This window comes from Anser anser (assembly GCF_964211835.1).
Source record: "Anser anser genome assembly, chromosome: 16".
Taxonomy (NCBI): Eukaryota; Metazoa; Chordata; class Aves; order Anseriformes; family Anatidae; genus Anser; species Anser anser.
In genome coordinates this window covers 13610931-13633561 of record NC_139737.1, presented here as the reverse complement: position 1 = coordinate 13633561, position 22631 = coordinate 13610931, and the positions used below count along the sequence as shown (strand labels likewise).

The following is a 22631-nucleotide window of genomic DNA, read 5'->3' as shown; positions in this document are numbered from 1 at the left end:
ACCTATCGGTCATTCCTTCAAACTCAGCAAGGAACTCACATCAAACTCTTACAGCAGAGATGAAAAAGTTTGTTGTTTTTTTTCTTTTCCTTTTTTTTTTTTTTTCATGAGCTGCGGTTAGTTTATTTTTTGAGTACTAGAAATTTTGAGTACTAGACATCTCACCCAGCAAAAGAGCACAAGAATTAGCCTAGAAAAGAAATATACTTAGCAAAAATAGCAAACCATCAGATTTGCACATTGCTGGAGATACTAAAGGAAAGATGATTGAGAAAAGGCTGCAAAGCCCAGAAAGCACTGACAAGATTTATCTGCCATCTGCAAAAGAGAAAGGAGCAAACAGAAATAAATACAAGCGGGAGGAGAAGGAATCAGCAGTGGCTTATTATCATGTAAGATCTTTCACAGGCCAAAATCCAAAGACTTTAACAATATGGAGACCCAGTCTTTGAAAGAGTAGATGAAATTTTTGTCCTCAGTACCTGGGCCTGAATATGCAGAGTAAGAGACTCATCCGGGGTCCGAAGCCAGGAAAAGCATACAAAAGGTACGCAAGGAGCATAAGAATCACAACTGTTTTTTAAGGGTCTACTCCCAGGTATAACATTAGGATTGTGTTTAAGATGCTAAGCAATTACTGAGAGTTGTTCAGTGTCCTCATCTCCTAAGGATGAGCAATAGATGCTGGTGGTATTGACTAAAATGCAGAAAATCCCAGACAAAAGCTCTATACTAGCCAGTACTAATGGGAAAGGGCGGTAAAGAGCTGGGGAAAATCTCCCTTTGCCATCTGAGAGCATTCCTGCCAACAGCTGCTGATAGGATCTGATTTTAAACACAACCCTCAAGACTAGTTTTCATGCTTGGAGAGAGATGAGGAACAGCTTACGACAAGTCTCCATGAACCATCGTAATGAAGAAACTGAATATCAGATAGCGCAAACCACAAGCCGGCAACAAACAGAGAAGGGAGCACGCATCCCTCAGCTACTGCTGCACACAGAACAGAGGCACTGGGTATTTGAAATTAGGATCTTTTTTCTGATTTCCCATAAGAGGGTTCTGCATCCTCACTGGCGACTCAAACACACTCTGATGGACAACTCCAAGATGTGTTTTGGGGTGAGGTGGGGAGGGGCAGTGGGAGGGTGGGGAATAATAATAAAATCAGTGAATTCCATAGAATTCTGTATTTTGAAAGCTAAAGAGTAAGAACAAACAACACTGGAAGATGTCTTGCCTTTTTTTGTCCCACACCTAAAGCCAGGATCTCCTCTCCAATATGGTTTTAAGCCCTGAACACGTTTTTTAAAAATTTCCAGTAGAGATTCCCCTACGTGCCTTATCCATCAGCATCAGAAGCCATGTAAATGGGAGCTGCAGGAAGATAGCCCCAGCCATAACTATTCAGCACCAGCTTTCTCCCTGATCTGAAGATTCACTTAGCTCCAACCTGTAGCAGAAGGCCAAGGCTTCGTGCAGCCTGGTCTGCCATCCCGCTGCCACAACCAGGCACAGCACTGTGCTGCTGCCTCCTACCCAGGGAAGGGGTAGGGCTGCCAACACAGCAGCAGACTGGATTCGGCATTTAAGGTGTACTGCACAAAACATACATGTATACACGTGACACATCGTTTAAAAAGGGGCTGCAGAAAGTGGTTACCGTAAAGTTCCCATTGCAAAGCACTAAAAACTTACATTTGCTTATTAAATTTCAGTTGGGGCCCCAGGCAAATGAACAGAACACCGGTCTAGCTAGTGCGTTTTGCGTTGCTTACTGCTACTGACGTACGGCCATAACTTACACAGAGGAATTGGAAAGCCTAGGACTTTAATCTTGGCTAACCACCCCTTCCACCCCTGCCATTCAGGGTAAAACCAGCAACTAACATCACCACATTTCAGTTTCTTTTTTAAAAAAAAGAGAAAACAAAACAAACAAAAAAAAAAAAACACAAACAAAGCATTACGGGAATGGGGAACAAAAGAAGAATTGCACGTTCCCTGCTAAGAGCCCCCAGTGCAAAGACCAGCTGAGACAATGGCAGGATTCTCATTGATTTTGTAGGCATTTAATAATAACCCACTGAATCCAGGCGGAAAGTTGATGCTGTCAGGGGCCCGCTGGGAAGTCATGCTCCTCTCGCTTGCCGGTGCTTTCACATCTCTGCTCATGTGGCATGCCATTCTGTGCCATGCCATCCCTGCTGTACTGACGCTGTGGCAGCCCCAGGAGGTTCCCTGGAAGCCCAAAGCTTGAAAGTATGATTTACTCATGCACACAAGGAGCTGCATGCTGCATTAGGGCTCTGCAAATAAGGCGAATGCTGCAAAATATGTTGAGATTACAAAACTTGTCGCAGTTGTAGTCGCTGCAATATTTTGCAAAAGTCCCACTGGCAATAATTTCAGATGGTCTGGTCTTTAAAGCTCAGACCCTCTCTCACGGGGTGTTGCTACAAGTCTCGGTGCAGCAAAGAAGGATGAATTCCCTAAAAGTGTAATAAATAGCTGATTCCCCGTAAGCTAGGGTTCAGGAGCTCAAGGAATTGCCAACACCCAGTGCTCAAAACCTGTTAGTTAGGCCTCAAAAAGGCTTAAAATTGGCTTGAAAGTCATGAAATAATACTGAGTATAGGGTACTTATTTGTCTTTGGATTTTGGAGCCCAGGCCATAACAACCACATCACATTTCAAGTTCTCATCCATCACACTACAAAGGCTAGACACGTGTGGGTTTGCATCTGTATAAAGACAACATGTGCTGGGTTTGATTTTTTATTTATATTGAGAGTCCAAAGAAAGAGCAAAGTTACAAGAGCTCAGGCTTTAAAAGAACCCCAAAGCATTACCTGAAAGCTTCACAACAGCATTACCAGGCAAGACCACAAAGCCACCTCTGGGCTCTCCCTTCAAGGCCACCAGACCCCCCCACAGCTGGGGGTCTGCTCCCCCTGACACAGCACCATGGAAAAGGGGTTAAACACTGGCAGGGAAAGACAAACAAGCTTGCAAAATACGTAGCAAACAAACAGGCTAACCCCACACAGCTGTTGTTGCAACCCTCAGAATGGTACTGACCGATCGATGTATTAGCAATTCTCCAGCATTTGCTAAATCCAAAGCATTTGCTAAATCCAAGTCCAGTCCAAAGCAGAAGTAGCAGCACACCTCAACTAAACATCGGCAGCAGCACGTGCTGGAATCAAACAGTGAAAGAGAGACGAGCTGAAGCATACACTTAACTGTGCAAGCATGGGATTCGATGTTTTGCTGGGCTGCGACCAGATGAATTCCGCAGCTAGTTTATTGTTATCATTACTACCAGACAGAGAACAGCCTATGTCAAAGCTGGCTAACCTGTTTCAAAATAAATTTTTCATCCAGTTTATTCAAAATATCCTGGCATTTACAGATACCAAGTTAATGACTCAAGAGAGCAGGGTCAGCAACTACCCGATTTGTTCTGACAAAGCTGACCAGGTCCTAGCTACTGCATTGCACCCCAGGCATGTTTTCGACAATTTGGAGTACTTGAAGAAAATGGCGCTGAACACTAAATGACAGAACACAACGTACAACGAGTAATCACCAGTAGGAGTATTTGGATATGCAGAGCAGCAGAATCGGAACAGTTTACGCACTCCTACCTTGTTTGCTTTTTAAACACACCGCTCCTGCTGTAAAGAGATGGCTTAGAACAAACATTGGCATTTGCAATGCCCTTTTTTTAGAATTTAAATTACTGATACTGGAAAATATTAAGAAAGACAAATGGGAAGCTCTCCTTTAGAGAGGTTTATTCTCTGCTTTTCTTAAACTGATGGGTACTTCAGATGTTCAGGAACTGTGACTGTAATACATCCGTATTTTTATGTAATTAGGTTTTTCTGAAATGAGATTACAACATGGCATGCGGTGCCTTTCAAACCAAACACCTGTAGGCAGAATTAGAAGCTCCACAGCTTCCACCACTCAAGTTCCCAGGCACTGGGGAGGTGGTGGGGAATTGTTCAAGCTCAGACTCAAGGAAAACTCTGGCAACCTCATCAGCAGCGTTATCAAGGCGTCTCCAGATCTGAATGGCTTTCCTGTCTGCATGTTTTTATGTGTATGTATATGTATTTATTTATTCATTTTATTTTAAGGCTGGTTCCAACAGGAAAAAAGTAATAGAACAGTGAGAATTTCCTGTGACAGTATAACCAGAAAAAAAGGAAAAAAAAAAGCCCATAAAATAAAATAAACCTAGACAAAGCCTTATGTGAAACTGAAATAAAGCTGAGATGCCCCAGGTGCAAAATGGGTCAACTGTCCCTCTTACAGCTCAGGGCTGGAAACGTGCCCAGCTTTTGTAAAAGGTCCCAAAGCCACGGTGGAAGGCTCAAGATGTTGACTGCCCTTGGGCTACACACTTGGCTGCAGCAGAGGCAGTGACCTTTGTTCCTGACACAGGGCTGCTTTATTTTATTTTATTTTTTGGTTTTCACCAGAGTTCTTCCTTCTCAGAAGAAGAAAAAAAAAAAGTTCTCGGCAGTCCGGGTTTGCAGCCTGACTTTTTGGCATCTGATTTATTTTTTTTTCATTGGCAAAACTCCTTTTAGAAAAAAAAAAATAAGCCCATTGTTCATACTGGCTTCATATGGCTGGCAGCTTCAGGAGGCTGTGGGCTGAAGAACTGCTGCAGAGCCTGCTGCAAAGCCCCATCAGCTCGCATTTGATCCTGCCCCACACAGAGCAAGACTGGAGAGAGGGCAGCCAGGTAGAACTGGAGGTTCCTCCAGCGAACACCCCAGCAGGAATAAAAAGTGGAATCGGCTGTGGGTGGTGCTCTGTTTCTTCTAGTAACTGGGTTCCAGCTAGCAAATGGTGCAAGCCCCCAGACTATCTACCATCTGGCAATGATTTCTGACCACCACCGGGGTGGACAGGAGACACAGAAGTGGAACTACAGGCATCCCCTTTTTAATCCTTTTGCCATCATTTGAATGGACAATGAAGCAATGAAGGGGCCCTGTGCAAGTGGCACAGAATAGGGAGGAGAATCCATTCCTCCACATTTTTCCAGAAGCACGTAAAAGCTGTCAGCTTTCTGCAGGATCAGTGCTCGTTCGGTGTCACAAGGGTAATGACAGAACAGTGACAAGAAACACATGGTGCTATCTGCTGCTTTTTCTGAAATTTATTTTTAAAAATTTGTATTACTACGGTGCCTGTAGATTCCCTTTGTGGGACAGCATCCCACAGCGACAGACACCATGCAAAGCCAGAACAAGCAGATGGTTCTCAAACCAGGCAGTCTTCAAGCCAAAAAACGACAGATGATGTTACAGACAAGGGGAGTCCATGGAAACCACCAAAGTTAGCATAGACATCACAGCTCTCAGAGCACAACAGCACCACTGCTGTAAAGGTTTTACAGGCATCTGAGAAAAGGAATTTGTAAAGAAAAACTGGAAAGAGGATAATGAAGCTGTCCTAACAACACGGGGAAACACGTGAGGGTGCTTTGAGGGTTTAAAAACTGGGCAATAGAAAGTGGCACAGTGAACTGAGCAGAGGCCATAACTGACATCTTAACCACAAAAGGGAAATATGATACTGGGTGGAGAAAGGCCATGAAAGATGCTGGGAGTGAAGACAAGCAGATTATGCTCGATGTGATCAATAGCAAAGACTTGCAGGAGAGCTGCAGAGCAGGGTGGCAGGATGATCTGTGCAGCATAAAGCACACGTGTGAGCAGGGGGAGATTGGATTTGTCAAGGCCAGAATTTGCCATGCCGTAACAGGAACTGAGGTGCAGGGTAATGACAGCGTGAACAAGCGTGCAAGCCACGAGGGGGACAAAAGTGGCAGTATTTTAGAGAGGTTATGCAGAAACGAGTGGCGAGAGTTAGACACAGCCTGGAGGCATGAACCAAATGTCTGAGCCAGAGGTAATGCCCATGGCTCTGAGTGACAGGCAGGATTGTGCTGTTGTCCATGGTGTTTAAGAAAGAGCAAGCCTATGGGAAGTGATTAAGAGCCCTGGTTTAGCTGTGGTGAGGATAAGCTGACAGCCAGTCACCTGCAAAGGGACACCGGGGAGATGGTCCCACAACTGACATGGGAGACACCCGGTGCAAGCAGGGAGGTCTCTGCAGTGACAACATGGGGTCAGAAGCTGAATTTGTTTTTGCAGAGAAAGTAAATGAGATATAACAGAGCAAAATAAGGGACAGCGCCTTAAAGTGAGTCTTTTTGAACCTCAGAGGAGAGCTGAGAAATGCTGAGTGAGTACTTGCTCCTACCTCTGCTTTCTTTAAATGCTGCTCAATTGCTCCCACCTGAGAGGGCTCATCAGCAGTGTTCCTAAAAACACATCCCAGAAATTAGCCATATTCTCCCCAGCCTTCATGTTTCCCCTTTCAGCTGAAATTAACCGATGGAAAACAGGACAACCTTTCCAGCAAACAATTTTATAGTACAAGCCTTGTCGCTCCTCCTTCTCTTATAATGAGAGTGTTTTTGTTTAAATGGGAAAAAAAAATGAATACATTCCACTACACACACCCTTCTCCTCACCCACAAAAATTACTAAAACATGAGGTTTATAGCTTGCTACTCGAGAACTCTTTTATGTCAGAAGCCACGTTAAAACATCGGCAGGGCAAAGCGCCTGAACCAGTGCCCGCTCGCAGCCATCACCCCAAACTTCTGCCTCTCCCCGTTCCAAAATCCTGCCTCACACCCTCAGAAGGGCCCCTCATGAAGAAACCAAAGCTCAGCTTTACATAAATTACAAAACACAGCACTTGCACGATCCTTCACCCACAATCTACCTGCTCCTTTAGCCAGCTGCAGAAGTCCCGCTGACGTGCGAGGTGCCATGATAGGGCTGGCACGGAAGGCCGATACTGCATGTTCCAGACCAGACGGGTTATCCTACGTACAATTACCAGCTACCTGCTGCACAATGCTCCTGGCTCTCACAATGCTTTGGCAGCAGTCGCTGTGTCCAGGTCCACTTCAAAGCTACCTCTGTGCTTTCAGAATCATGTAAGTGCTCTCTCTAATTACTACGTGTTTCCACTATGTTTTTAATCACCATCATTAAGGGATTGAGCATAACCCACTGAGGTACAGAAGTGTAAACACGAGCGATAATTATTCCAACCTCTTCACTGGTTTCAGGTAATGATCACAGTACACATTTAAAGCTCTAGCATGGTTTATGATGGTCTGTTTTCAAATCGCATTATCCTGCATGTTTCTGGTTAAGGCCAACTAAAGGTTAAGGTCTGTCAGGGGGAATAAGCATGTTTAAAAATTATTTTAAAGGCTTTCAGTTATTTAAAGTCAATGTCCATGACCTGTTAAGAATCAGCCAAGATGAAGACATCTGCCTTGTGCTATTCCCAAGTAAACAGATAGGCTGCAGAACCATAAGACTACTTAAAGTTGGAATTTCAGCTTAATTTATGGTAGTTGTGCAACTGGCACTGCTCAGCATAGAGATGGACACAGTAGTTTTAACCAAGCTAACAGGGGTTCTAGAAGCATTCTAAACACAGCACCCCAGCACTCACAGATGTGCTAATATTTGCCCTAGTTTTCAAGAAATAAGTGGGAGAGGAAGGGAGAGCTTGTCATTTTTTTTTCCATATAATTTTGTATTTACTGGTCACTGTTCTGGCCACGCAGCCAACACTGTTCACGCAGACAAATAATATATGCTCCGAGCACCCCTAGCTCGTCTGCGTGCCCGACTGTGGTCACAGCAGGGCATGCAGTCACTCAGCACATGTGCACGAGACTTCTCATTCTAGGACCGTCCCAAATTTAACCATTTCAAATCTGACTCATCTACCATGTAACAGGAGCCTACGGTTTGCCAAATCCTTAAAATAAGCCTGGGGACTTAAACATACAAAAGGGCTACCAAACATCTGCTGATGTCCATAAACATCACTTAATGCCCAGCAAGTATGTAATTTAAGTTTGTTTAGTTGTTCTTCCTTGAAAGTTGAAGTAACATAAAAAACCTCCCATTTGCAATGGACGGAAACCATGAATGTCTGATTTTGTGTGTCTAAGCCTAAGCTGTGATTTTTCCTGAGCAAAATTGTTTGGATTGTTTTCATCAGGAAGTATGTTTTGTTTGGGGTTTCATTCTTTGGTTACTATCTTGTCTGTGTTTTAAAAAATAATCTTCCCTTATTTTTCAGTAAAATACCAGCAATGGAAATTTTTGGTTGACACAATTTAAAACCCTCATGGCTTTTTTATTTTTCTTGGTAAAATATAAAGGAGCTAGCTGGCCACTAGAAAGTGCAAAATAAATATAACATTTGCAAAGTATCTTCTGAAAACTTGTTGGTGTCTTTCCACCAGGCCTGCTCCAGTCCATCCTTGGCTCTGATGAGGGAGTTCTTAGGTGACCCTGTGACATGATTTTTCTGCACCACCATTCTCTGTTTGCAGAGATAACAGGAATTGTAGTCTCCAAATAAGTGATTTCTCATCAGAAAAATGACAGCTCATTAGATTGAAGGTTACTGCAGAAATATATGGGCTTTGAATAATCACAGCTTTTATGGGAAATATCCCTCCAGGTCAAGATGGAGATTTTAGTGAAAAACAAACAAAAAGAACACCCAATCATCATCATGATAGTAGCAACAACAATAAAAACTCCCAAACTGGCTATTTCAAGCTATACTAAGGCTTTGTTTTTTTGCAAGCTATCTGGCGGAAATAACAGGCCAAGCTTTGATCACGACCACGAAGGTGGATTTTCACTGAGAGCGTGCTAACACCACCCACCATTCATGCCTGAGCATCTAATATGTAAATGAAAATCATTAGGCATGTACTCAAAACAGGCTGACACCCACTTTCATGGGTGCAGTCCAAGGCATGTCCCAAACTGCTGCGCAAAGTTGGCAGAAGCACAGAGGGCTCCTATCAGCCCTGCTGCCCATCAGCCATCTGTGCCCACAGGTGGAGATGGGAAGAAAGAAAGGCTCCACCCTGTTCCCAGAGGATGGGTTGAACCTCTTCCCCCAAGTGAAAAGAGCTAAGCCCGGCTCAGTCTTCAATTCACAAGTGTTCATCTATGAAATCGGATTCCCACCCCTCTCCACTAAGAATCTGCCATTTCAACGGAGCGCAAGATGTCAGGATTTTTGCCAACACGAGCACAGCTGTCAAAATCTCATCCTTGGACAGAATCCCAGATAGACACATGTTTTACCCCTGCCAAAATGGTCAAACTTTGCAGAGAAACATTCAGAGAGGAAAAAGGTTCCATATTGTCACTGCAATATCTCGGGACTGCTCACAGCCAGACAACTGGGATGCAGGGTTTTAATAGCTGAGCCATTAAAAGCAACAGGCATCTTGCTATTGACAGCAGTACGAGCAAATTCAGTGCCTTTAGCATAAGATTATCAAAAGCAGCATTACAGGAAAGGAAATAAGCTTGTTTGGATTTGGGAGACAACAAATAAAAGGGAAAATATGCCTGCAATTTTCTATTTCTACACTATGTTTTTGTAAATATGTTCAGCACTTTTGCCTGGCATTTCCGACGAAAGTCTGAGCAGTCTCAGGTTTATGCTGTCCTTGGGCTCATGTTCTTTCAAGCCTAGGAGACCAGGCTGGACCACGTCAGTGCCACAGGGAGGATGAAGACGGCTTCCTCCCTGGGTTGTCTTGCGGGCTAGAGACCGCCACCGCCCCACAGTCCTTCAGGGCACCAACACAGGCAAAATTGTGTGGAGGGGGCTAGCAGGAGGTGCTGAGGCCGTGGCCCAGCTCAGCCCTCTTGTGTCTGACACTTGGGGAATGGCTCTGGGAGGTGAGCCCCTAGCCCAGAGTTCTGCAGCTTCCCATTCCCCTCTCATGAAAGCATGCCGTCAAGCCTGAATTGAGCAAGATTCCCAACCATCTGAGCAGTCAAGCATCAACCTATTTCTTCTGATCTGAGGTGAGAAAAGGACAAATGATTTGGCTCACGTTACGTACATGGACAGAGGCAAAACTAGCAGAGATCCAGCAACAACTTGATTCCTCACAAAACAGGGACCACCATCCCCTTTCATTTTCCCAACACCACAAACGATGCATACAGGACCTGAGTGTGCTGCCTGCTGTATTATGGCCCAATTTGCGTGCAAGCAGCAGCAAGCTGCTGGGAGATGAACTTCTACAACTGAGGGGGTGGGGAGGTGGCATCAGAAACAGCAATCGTTATCCTCTTTACTGGAAAACGTGTATCTGAATGGCCAAATTTACTAGCTGTTCCAGATCTTTGTGAGATTTATGAGGCTCAAGAAAAAAAAATTACTAGGAAGGCATAAAACTTCAGTGGTTTGAAATGGAAACATTTGCAAGGGACTTGGGATCAGCTGGTTTCAATTGCAGCCCTGTCTGAAGCAGGGAGGGCTTCGATTCAGGGCTGAGGACCTCAAACTTCTCCTGATCTGACCCTCAAAAGACAGCTAGAAATTAAAGCTGCCTAGAGAGCCAATGCTCCATCATTGGGAGGAGCTACAGTACCCTACATAAAGAAAGAACACAGACAATAAAATGATGAGGAGCACGTGGCAGAGACGCTCACATCACCTTGTGCGAACTAGCCCAGTCCTGCAAGGCTGGTCCTGAGCTGGAGCTACCAATACCTGGTAAAACTCCACTGCCTGAGTTCCAGTGCTCCTGGAGCAGGACAGGCTTCTTGCAAGGGCAAAGGAACGTCTCTGTACGCAGCTCTTTACTTTCCTTGTGTCTACAGGGAAACCACTCCTGCTTCTGTACAAGTGCATTTTCCCAGATGCAGCCCTCTGCCTTCACTGAAGCAACCCCAACCTCTAAAATTTGTGAAGAAATCTTATCTCCAGGCTGAATTTGACCCAGTGGAAAACAGAAACTGAATTCCCCTCCAAGTGTAACAGAGGGGACAACAAAACACTTGGAAAATGTTGTTTTTCCCGTATCAGAAGCCTGCAACCACATTACACACATCTCTTAATGAGGGTAATAAGCTTTAACTTAACAGCCTCTGCACTGAGCTCATCATCCACTTAAGAGGAATATTCCCTTCAGTACCTGGTAGGGCATGCTGGGATAGGTTGGCCAACATTTAACACCTTTGCATTTGCCAGCATTTGTTCCTGGCTCTGAAACAAACACAAAACATGTGAAGATTTCCAAAGGGCATCCGCAGGGTGTGGAAAGGTGCTGCAGAGCTGCTGATGAGCTTCTTGCAGGGCTCACCCCCTCCTCACTTTGCAGGCTGCTTAATTACAGCGGGCTGCCAGGGGATTCACACCTAGTAGCTCATAACCAATCTGCTGGCAACTACGCTCAAGGTGAGCTGAAAACTGTGTGGGGTTCCTTCCGCCCCTCTCTCTTCTCCCAACATTACTGGAGAAGGTTTCCTTTCCTATTTTGTGTCCTCCAAAAAAGAGGTTTCAGCTGCATGGCTCACCTAACTGGCAGACATTGAAAACAGCCCGGCAGCTTATGATCCTTGTCATTGGAACCATCCTTAATTCTGTTTAACTGAAAATACCAAGCGCTGCGTTCTACTAGGTAGGAAACTTCTTTCACGTGAAGCCCTACAGCCTGTACATGAGCACCGCTGTCAATATGGGCTTTCACGCAACACAGTAGCTCACCTGCCCGGCTCCTGCCTCCGTGCTGGCTCACGCTCAGCAGGGCCGTGTCACAAAATGCACTTGTCAAAACTCTGTTACCATCTGAGACAAGAGTTTTACATAATTCTGCTCCAGCACCCTTTCCGACTCAAAATGTGATTTTTGGCTCACTTTCTCTAGCTTGCAAATTACTCACAGCACTTACTTGGATACCAATGTTGAGAAAATCTTCTTAATCTGTTTTAGGCATCCAACTTCACGCCTTGTCCTGATAGCATCTTGAAGGAGGGAAGTCCACAAATTGACCTTGCTCTGCATAAAGACATATTTGCTCATTAGAATTAATACCAGCATTATCTTTGTAAGATCTCTTACCAGACTAGAACGATTAAGAACCTTTTCTGGCCCGGAAACACATTCATTCAGGTAGTTTCACTTAGTAATTAGGTTTTGAAACACAGAAACAAACTTCTTACTCTCCCTACATTCATCAACCACCAGCAGAAATTCGCATCTCATGGGCTGGCCAGTGCTTTAATCAAGATTTCAAGAGGCTTTAAACCTCCACATCAGTATTTGTTAGGCACACATTTGGAGTATCACTTTACCTACGTGCCTTAGCCAAAGAAAGATGGTAGAAGACTGCTGAGACTCTTAGGAGGAGAGACGGGCAGCAAAAATTCAGACAAGTCTGTTAGTTTTAAGTCATTACAGGTTTTTATTGGAAACGTGTTGTGCACTGCTGCACAACACAGCCTGTGAGGGCTGCATCTTTGTCCTTTCCATTGCATTCTGTGGTTTCAAACCACTGCGCGTTGTCAGCCAGTAAAGCAGCTTCTTGCTGGTTTGGATGTCTTCGAGTATTTCTTTGATTCTTGTGGATTTCATTGATGATCTTAAGCCTGGAAGCTGCAGAATTGATTTTCCTTTTAGGCTGGCGCAATGGCTCTCCCTTCCGTGGCTCCTGAGGCTTAGGGAGCACCTGGTCCGCAGAGAATTCACTTCTTTGACACTTCTGAATCGGTGCGCCAGCTCCAAGGTGATGTGGACGTCTTACAGCATGTTGCTGATTCTTGATGATTGCGTTAATAGCTTTGATTTTCAAAGCGGCTGAAGGCATTGTATATTTTGGCTGGCATAGCACTTCCATCTTCTGTGCCCCTAGAAATGGCTGGTCCATACAGCCTTCAACTTTTTGACACTTATTTTCACTTCTCCAACGGACAGATTCTGTGCATCTGAGAAACTGATGACAGAAAATACACACATTAAGAGAATGAAAACAAGGAAAGAAGAGATTGACTTCAGCAGAGAAGGAAAGGAAAAGCAGAAGTGCTTATCGACTTCTTCTTCAGTTGTGTTTCTCACATAGTAGAAGTACTTGCTGAATTACAGACTGTACTAAATACTACTTTATGTGCCCCTGATTGCTAAGCTCCGTTTATTCCCACCACTTTCACGGATTACATATTAAATTGCAACTCCATAGTGAAAATAGAAATTCAGACTATATTAGATGAACCGATGTCTAATCTTACGCATTTCTAATTTACACAGGAAGATACCTCTAACTAAAAGCACAGACCTTTCCATCTTGCACAGATGTTGCCGCCTCCCTGTCATTGTGAAGAGCCTTTTCCATATTACAAACCTGTGTAGAAATCTTTGGGACCTCCCCATTCATAGTTGCATTGACAACTGTAAAGGAAAAAATACAAAAGAATACAAAAAAAAAAGAAAAAAGAAAAAGAACAGAATGAACAAAGTGAAGAGAAATCAGTTGTTGAGGGACATGGGACGTGGCATTGCCTGCTGTTCTGCCGTACCTGCATTGCCCGGGCTCAGAGTTGACTGAGGTCTTTACCTAAGTAACCTTTGCCTAGGTCTTCACCTAATTAACCTAACACATGAATCCTAATACCAGGACTAAACTGCAGAAGCAGCGCTGCAACACCGTGCTCATGGTCTCCAGGCTTATTCTGCTGGGCTATAAATCGAGCCTTTATCATCCACAGCTTTGTCTATACAGGGGCAAGCGTTTGCGTGTGTTTCCAGACAACTCTTAAAATGCCCAGTTTTTTCCAGCAGCTCCACACATACTTGAAGCTACCTTCTTATCCCAACCTCCTCTCTGTGTACCAACATATCTACCTGTTTCTTAAGTCCCACTGAGATCAATAAATGTGCTTAGCTGCAGAAGGAGGCAATGAATAACTTGGAGCAATGTCCCATATCTGTATCCTAAGAGCAGTCCCACATTTGTGGGAGTGAAGACAGTTGCCAAGGACTTGGTCCGTTGTGCTCCTTTGCGAGCCTTTACTCTCAAGCCACTTCTTACCTGTTTCATCAGCGTGCTGCACCGCTGTAGAAGCCTTGTCTCCGTTTGTCTCCGGAGTAACCTTTTCCTCGTGAGAAACCTGTGCACAAAACCTTTGCTTTACTGGGGGATTTACTGCAACACGTAAGAATTTTCCATATTTCTACCACCGTCTTTGAAACATTGCAGAGAAGCATGAATGGGAAACCCCATTCATTACCACATTCAAACAACACTGTATAGGACACCATTCTAAAACCATTGTTACGCACTGCCAAATGAGGACGGCTATCAGCAGAACATCATTATCTTGCTGTACCAAGTAGTGTTGGAGTACGACGCACAGCAGATAAAGATCGGCATCTTGGTATACTTGCCAAATGATATAATTATTAATTGGTAAAGTTACCTCTTCTGTCGGAAAGGCTTCCACGGGGCTTTCTTTGGAAGCCATTCCATTGCACTCAGCTTCCCTGCTGCTGGTTGATACCAGGGGCTGAGTGGTAATTGAGGTCTCCTGAAGACAAATACAAAGAATTGCATAATTAACAGTAATCCGGATTTTTGTTTCTGCCTGTGAAGGGCCGTCACAAATCCATTCTACTTTAAGTGGTGTAACCCCAAACGGTTCTTTTACGGCAGTGTACCCTGATGATTTAGCGGGTTACAAGCACCACAAGGGGCCCTATGTACCAAGAAGTTTGAACTTGCAAAGTTAGGTGGGGCTCGAGGAGGGCAAGTCAGAGCGTGACGTACACGTGCAAGCTGTGTCTGCGTAACAGCTGAGAGAGCCACACAACGTGAGGAGGTACAGAGTTAACACCCTAGCACGTTGAAAACAGGGTGCAAATTTTTCCATGTCTTCTCTGTTTAATGAGGATGCGTGTACTAGTTCTGGAATAAAGCAACTAATGGTATTTTTCCCTCAAGCTCTTTAGCATGGAAGACCTCATTTGTTAGTATTAAAAATGGCACTGTTACCTGTGCAGATTTCTGCTGCTGCTGGGAACGAGCAAAGGTGATCCTTGAAGAGGTGGTCTGCCCGTTCTCAAACTGTCTCCTGACTGCGGCCAGGCCACCAGGCACAGTGCAGGACTTGATTTCCTCTGAAATCTAGAGTGATTAAATAAGGCCAGGTGTTTTCCATTTGTACTAAGAACGTACTGTCCATTTCAACAAGAAAGGGCAAGGTGTTCTAGAGTGTAAATGAAGCAGTTCATATGTTCTCAACACGGTTCAGTTGGGCCAGGCTTCCTACAGTTCTTCCTTTTGGGGGGAGACAGCTAACTGCAGCATTGTTTGCAGTGTCAGGAGGAGGGAATTTGAACCTTCTCTGCCCAAGGAACCGCAGGAGTCTGCTCCAAATACGCAAAAGCGATTAGAAAATAAGGAAGCCAGCGGGCAGGAATTGTGTGGTTTGAAAACACCTGGGCTCTTCCTGTACCTTATCTTAAACAGGCCCTATTTTATAATGCAGCAATCAAATTCTTCGGTTTCAGCAGCAAGAGCTCTAAACTCACTGTGCTTCTGAATATGATTTTATTATTTGTCAATAAAGAATATTTGTTGTGATAAAGAAACTGCCGTTTTTTGTTATCATGAGCAAATAGGATAACCGCACTGCTGATCTCTCTCACGCCTATGGCCCTCATAAATGAAGTTCAGGCAAAGGTGGACTAAAAAGAAGAGTAACTCCATGAATTAAAGGGGATTGTCCAAAAGACCAAAGGCATATAGCGTGAAAAATCTCGTTTGGTAGAGACAGAGACTGAAGGATGACTATGTTCGCTATGTAAGTTCCCTAATTTCGGATTTAAATTTTGATCCACCCCGTGATCCATCTGATAGCTTGCTTGTAGAAATAAAGACAGTTAGGATCTGACCCTGTGCAAAGGAAACGTAGAATTGAGAAGATAATGAGACATTGGTATCTTACATTAGCAAAGCAGTTGCTGGTCTCTGCCTTGGATGCTGCAGCCTGATAAAGAGCCAGTTTATCCTTTAAGGAGACATTCTCCTGGAAGACCAGCGGTGTGTTGCCAGTCTTGGGAGGGCTCTCTTCTGGTAGTCCTCCTAGAGGTTTGCGACCACCCACTGAAACTACAAACAGACGTCATGGTTGGGGAGAGGGAGATGGGTGCATGTGTTTCAAATCTTGAAAGAAAGCAGTAGGCAAAATGAACAGTACTGCCAACTTTTTAGCAACTGTGTCGTACTTTTACTTCAGAACACATCAAGTACAGAGCATTCGATTTGTGGAAACCCGAAAGCCACAATCAAAAGTTAATGTGTTGTTACGGAAGCAACACGTCACCAAATCCAAACTATCTTCACCAATTGAGAATAGGAAGTTACTGCTTTTTCATAATTGATGAATGCTGCCCGGATTTTTGATATCGTATTTTTAGATTTGCGTTGTCTTCATCAAAAGTTACCTTCTCTAAACATAGGACACCATTCTGTTGTGTTTTGTTCAAAAAGTATTTAATGGGCACTCCTCCATAACACAAAGATAAAATGGAGAAAGCTGGAAAGCTTGTTTTGCATTCATAAGAACACCACGTTCTTTTCCTGGGCGGCCTGGGGACTGCCCTGATGACATGAGTGTGGTTGCCCCTCGTCACGACAGAGGTCGAGAGCGCTGAACTAAAGCGAGAAATTAGATCAAAGTGGTAAGACTAACCTTCAGCATTGCTGTTTTGTCTGTCTTCTGAGAACATCTCGAAGATTGCCCTCCTCCTTTTAACACTGGACTCCATCATGTCTGAATTGCTCCCAGGCTGACTAGTCCGAGCTGGTGACAGTGAGCTCATCTCACTTTCTGCTCCCTGTTAGAAGACGTCAAGGGGATGTGAGTTAGAAGCTACTGGTAGGAGACTGATAGGGTTCTCGGGGGCAGAAACGATATGAAGAAGCAGCGGATTGGAAGGGGGTGCTGTTATGGCACTAGTGTTCTCCACGATGCTCTATGGTAAATTTCTGTGGCACTGCAGGTTGTGAATGGTGGATTCATGTGCTGCTTAGCTGATAGCTCATCGCACCGTCATGCTTAGCAGTATCTTGAACTTTCCATTTGCCGTGGTCTCCTTGCAAAACAAGGTTATTTGGCAGTTGCACATGCTTTCCTCACGTTGACAGAAGTGTTAGAATCACAAGTCCACAGTGACAGTGGGGAAATCATTCTCAACTGCAGAACCTTCTTGCACTCACCTTCCTGCCACCCAGGCTCTCAAAGCGGCTCTGAAGCTCCTTCATAGCAATGGGGAAGGTTTCAATCTCACGAGGGCCGCCCAGGTGCTCCTCCTTGATCATGTCCACGCTCCCACTGTCTGCCAGGACTTTTTCCGCAATGCTGACATGGCAGCTTTTCTCTCGTGCCAGGGACCGTGGGGCTGGTGGGTGCTGGAGCACCAAGTTGGGTCTTGGAGCACTGGCGGACTCCCATTTCTCCAGAAGGAGCCTGACAGAGCCCCTCTGTGGGGTCAAGTCAGGCGACTCCATCGTGCCCTGCCAATGCAACAGGTACATCATGACATAGCTTGTATTTCAGACTGAGCTTCAGCCTGCATTGTTGGACTGACTGGACTTTTGTTTCTTTGCTTGCTTTGTTTTGAGACAAATACTTAAGGATTTGAGTGGTCTGCAGTATTTCACAGGGGACGAAGAAGCATAGGAGAAGCGCTAGGTTTCTGCAATCCAAGGGTACTCATGAAAGAAATTCCACTGTGACATCTGCGCTCCTCAGTAATGAATTTGAATTTAGGCCTCAGCCTTACTTCAAGCCACTTTCCCCACCTGCTCACGGTCACTTAAGTCACTACAGAATGCTGATGGCAATTCATTCTTAAGTAAAATACGTGACGGCGACTGCACATCTGAAACCGTCAGTAAATTGTAGTGTTTCCTGGGCTTCGTCGAGCCTTCTTAGCCTTTATGAAAATGCAGGAAGAAAAGTGGCGGAATAAGAAAAAACAAAGAGATTTGGAGCTGGGCTTCAATGGCCTTTAGCATTTCATACCATCTTTGCTGACTGTAATTCCTAACTTTTGCTGGCCACTTGTAAAGTTATCTTGTTTAAATGAAGGGGAGAGCAGACAAAGTACGTACACTACGAGAGAAGGACCAACATGTTGCCCACGGGGGCTGTAACTCATTCAAGCCGATGCGTTTTCCAAACCACTGCAGTCCAGCCCCCAGGACCCAGAGGAAGGGACAGAACAAAGAGCAGCCAAGCCCTTAGTTTATGGCCATGCTGGGAAGAGAGGCAGGGGGGTGCGAGAGAGAGGAACGGAAGCTGCTTCTCCCTCCATCTGGTGACTAATATTCACTGGCCATGTTACTAGAGGATCTCGTCTCCGCTAAAGACTCCCTGAAAGTGCATGTGAGAGCTAGCTGCACGCTTCGAACACCATCACTTGAAGAGCTTGCAGTTTCTTCTGCAGGTAAGCAGAGCCTCAATTATCAGCAGCATTTCACTTGTTTTTTCTTTTGCCCCCTTTTTTCACCTATTTATCACATGAACAGTATCAGGCTTTGCACTAGACTACCTATGTCCAAAAAAATGCATGAACTTGTGCATTTTTATGGAGCTAATCTTACCGCTAGGGTCTTCTCAGTTGAGTTTTCATCCTGTGACATTGCTGCACTCATCTCGTGCCTGTTAAAAGGAAGGCAAATTTAAACACTCTCTTATTCACTGGTCTCATTTGGCTAACGAACGTGAAGCTTGATCAACAGTTCACAGTATGCATTGGAGAAAAGCCTTGTCCTACCTCGTTTGTCACAACTGCACTTCCAAGAAGTGATGACCGCAGGAAGAGGCGCTGCCTTTTAACCTGCCTGTCTGCATTATGGGCACACAATCAGTCCACAGTTGCCAGGGTGCTGTCTCCATCTATGGGCGTACGGAAACCAAGACAACCAAGCTGGCACCCCGGCTTTCCTTACCCCAAAAGACCGGCCAGAGACTCCCCGGGCAGAATCCGTTGCTGCTGCATAACCATGCCCAGAAAGAACTTGGTGTCCTTAGAGACAAGCTCTTGGGCGGACCATTGTGGTAGATACTAAGAGCCCTCAGAGACAGCATCAGTTTTTCACTTTCATTCTCCACTACTTAGCTAACTTCAAATTCTCTCTTAGAGCTAACCAGCAGAAGTGTTTGACCAGCTCTGGCACGCCGTGCTTGGTTTTCTTTCATTTATGCATGTTGGCGGTTTTGTGTGTGTTTGGTTGGTTTTGACAAGTAAGAGAAATATCAAAATGTCAGGTAATTTACCCTTGGGGATGTTCTCTCTTCCTGTAGTATGACGGAGACTTCTGACTTTCAGGCTACAGCTCTTTGGCCAACAAAACTACCGAAGGACTCTCTAATAGGCCAACCCATTCTTTCTGAATGGGGAATTAAGGGAGAAATCCGACATGGACATTTTTGGACCTAGAAAGAGAGAATCAGGTGCCAGCTGAGCTCCTCACAAGGTGTGAGAGCCCTGCGGGAAGCAGGGAGGGATTCCTGCTACACCGCTGCCCCCACGGCTGCCCCCATGCTGCCCTCCCGAAAAGAAAGCAGGGGCTTTGTTTTTCAAGACAGAGTAAGGGGAACACAAGAAAACGAGGAGAAACTGTAATAAGACAAACATCATTATCTTTGTAATGGCAGACATTGAAAACAGCCCGGCAGCTTATGATCCTTGTCACTGGGACCATCCTTAATTCCGTTTAACTGAAAATACCAAGCGCTGCGTTCTACTAGGTAGGAAACTTCTTTCACGTGAAGCCCTACAGCCTGTACATGAGCACCGCTGTCAATATGGGCTTTCACGCAACACAGTAGCTCACCTGCCCGGCTCCTGCCTCCGTGCTGGCTCACGCTCAGCAGGGCCGTGTCACAAAATGCACTTGTCAAAACTCTGTTACCGTCTGAGACAGAGTTTTACATAATTCTGCTCCAGCATCCTTTCCGACTCAAAATGTGATTTTTGGCTCACTTTCTCTAGCTTGCAAATTACTCACAGCACTTACTTGGATACCAATGTTGAGAAAATCTTCTTAATCTGTTTTAGGCATCCAACTTCACGCCTTGTCCTGATAGCATCTTGAAGGAGGGAAGTCCACAAATTGACCTTGCTCTGCATAAAGACATATTTGCTCATTAGAATTAATACCAGCATTATCTTTGTAAGATCTCTTACCAGACTAGAATGATTAAGATCCTTTCACTTAGTAATTAGGTTTCACTTAGTAATTAGGTTTTGAAACACAGAAACAAACTTCTTACTCTCCCTATATTCATGAACCACCAGCAGAAATTTGCATCTCATGGGCTGGCCAGTGCTTCAATCAAGATTTCAAGAGAAGTGACCAAGCCTACTGCCGTAAAATTTGTGAGCGCTGAGTTGTGGGGTTTGATGAAGAAATGCAAATTTGGCTCTAGCTTGGAATACACTGGAGTACGTTTTCTTCAGCAGCAGCATCAATGTGAACTATTGTCTGGAAGGAAAGACAATTCCAGCTTTTATCCACCAGCTCATTGCATGAATCTAAGCTTACGGGCTGACTCCCAAGCAATGCAGCTCAGCACACATTAGCTGTAGCTACAGTCCTGCTGCAGTTTCTCCAACAAAGTAAATGACCGAGGGGAGCTTGCCAAACGTCGATCTCTCAGGATTCCATTTCCCTAGGACTTCCATTCCCTTCTCGCTGGCTGTAATTTCAGAGCGAAAGTTTACTGTTACTGACATAGTATCGCGATTAAGTAAATCATCTGCAACACAGCGAACTGTTAACTGCTTCTCATTAGATTAAGCCCCAAACCGATCAAGATCTCTCATCTTCAGTGCATAACAGGGACATCCCATGGGCTGAGAAACTGATGACTGAATTTTTTAATTCCTCAGTCATTTGTAAGCAAGCTTTGATTTTGTTTCTCCAAATTCTTAGATAAATGCTTCACATGAACACGTTTCAGCCAGCAGATTGCTTTCAAACTCTTCATATTGATTATTGACCAAAGTGCCAGTCATGATTCATGATCTGTACTGTGCAACTGCTCACTGAAGTTGCACAGAACTTTTTCAGTTCCTGGCTTGCAGAACTGAATTGTATAGTGAAAAGGAGGGTTTCAGCAGTGCACAGGCAAATATTAGTTTTCTTTCCCCCAAAAGAGAACTAATGGTATATGAACAAACTGCAAAAAGGAATAAATGTAATTATAGTTTTTGTCCTTAACATCATTAATATTTTCTAGTAGGAACACATTCTTTTCACTGGCACTCCTCATTAGTTAAAAGTACAGTCCAACATAAAAAAAGACAGCTGAAAGTACATTTCCATTTTTTTCCCAAATGTTTTTATTTATATTGTTTCCCCATTTAAAACTAGAGAGCTATTCTCTGACAAAGCTTTTATGCATCCTTACATTTACCTGACTATAAAGTACTGATAACGTCTTTGTCTTACAAATATTGCATTCATGAATGGGGATGTATTCAGCTATATGAAAGACCTTAGATTTTAGATTTATAAATTGAATGCATTCCTATAACCGAATTTAGCCTGTTTAACAGAATGTTTACCCACATATTTTTCAGACGATTAACTAAACCTCCATGTATTAACCAATTAGTTAATGAGAAATGTTAATAGGAAAGAAAGCCATGTTTCCAGAAACCTGAGAAATTGTGAACAATTAAATAGCAAATCAAAATAAATCAACCAACTTCAACCCTGCTCTCCCAGTATTTGTTAATACACAGGACTGTAGACATTTTCTCCAGTATTTATCTTTCTCCCTTTATCTCCAACTCAAAGGGATTTGTAGCTTGGGTGACTGTAATATACTGCACACTAACACATTTGGCCTGAAATTTCCAGTAAGGCAGGCAGGTCTTTTTGGCTTTCTGCAGGCAGGTCTTTTTGGCTTTCTACAGGCATCAACTACCAAGTCTTCTAGGCCTTTCTGTAAATCTCAGTCTTTAACACTGGCAGATATCAAAGCATGTATATAAATTTACTATTGTAGCTTTCTTTAACCAAGCAAAAATAAGCATGACAATACGACGTTGCCACTGCAGGGAATGGGCTGCTACAAGGAAGACGTGTACTTGGCCTTGAAATTAATCACTGATTTCTTCCAAATTTTTCAAGTTCACAAGGACTTACCTAGAGAGGAAAAAGCCAAGGGGGATAGAAAGGAGGACAGTTTGTAAATGGAGACAGATCCTACTTCAGATGTCATTCAGGAGATATCTGCTTTCACATTGGTCAGGTACAGTTTGTCTAATCCGACTTCAAAATCGTTGTTTGCCCCTTAAAATAGCTTGGTTGCATGAGACAAGATATGAGTCTTTAGGAGGCTGGCAGAGTGAAGAGAGGAAGAGAAAGAGGAAGAGAGAAAGTCAACAGATCAATAAAAGCACTTTAGGATAATGGCTCTACCTTGAGCAGACCAGGTCTGGATTCCAGGCCAGCCCCGGCACTGCCAGGAAATGTGCATTTGCATGAATGAAACGTTCAATCTGCTGCATCGCAGCAGAAGGCTGAGACTCCGCTTGTGTCCCCATTCTGCTCCAGAAGTGTGCTTCCCTTCCAGCTTGTCCTTGGGCACAGCCGGTGTCCTGACCGCGGTCACCAATACCAGAGACAAAGGGTGCCTGCAGAGAGTGAAGATTGGGGTCTT

At 44.3% G+C, this 22631-nt stretch overlaps 1 protein-coding gene across 1 annotated transcript in view; it reads right to left on the bottom strand.

The window, feature by feature from the left end:
* The window catches only part of LOC310882590 (uncharacterized protein), a 343849-nt gene that overhangs the window by 119393 nt on the left and 201825 nt on the right, over positions 1-22631 (bottom strand). Inside the window, exons 15-25 of the mRNA XM_083801528.1 lie at positions 19976-20082; positions 18557-18614; positions 17168-17464; positions 16641-16785; positions 15894-16057; positions 14939-15070; positions 14367-14474; positions 13979-14057; positions 13226-13338; positions 12257-12886; positions 11846-11952 (exon numbers count right to left, since the gene is read on the bottom strand). Of these exons, the coding sequence (XP_083657654.1) occupies positions 12359-12886; positions 13226-13338; positions 13979-14057; positions 14367-14474; positions 14939-15070; positions 15894-16057; positions 16641-16785; positions 17168-17464; positions 18557-18614; positions 19976-20082 (1731 nt within the window). The 3' untranslated portion in view covers positions 11846-11952; positions 12257-12358. The remainder of the gene's footprint in view (positions 1-11845; positions 11953-12256; positions 12887-13225; positions 13339-13978; positions 14058-14366; positions 14475-14938; positions 15071-15893; positions 16058-16640; positions 16786-17167; positions 17465-18556; positions 18615-19975; positions 20083-22631) is intronic.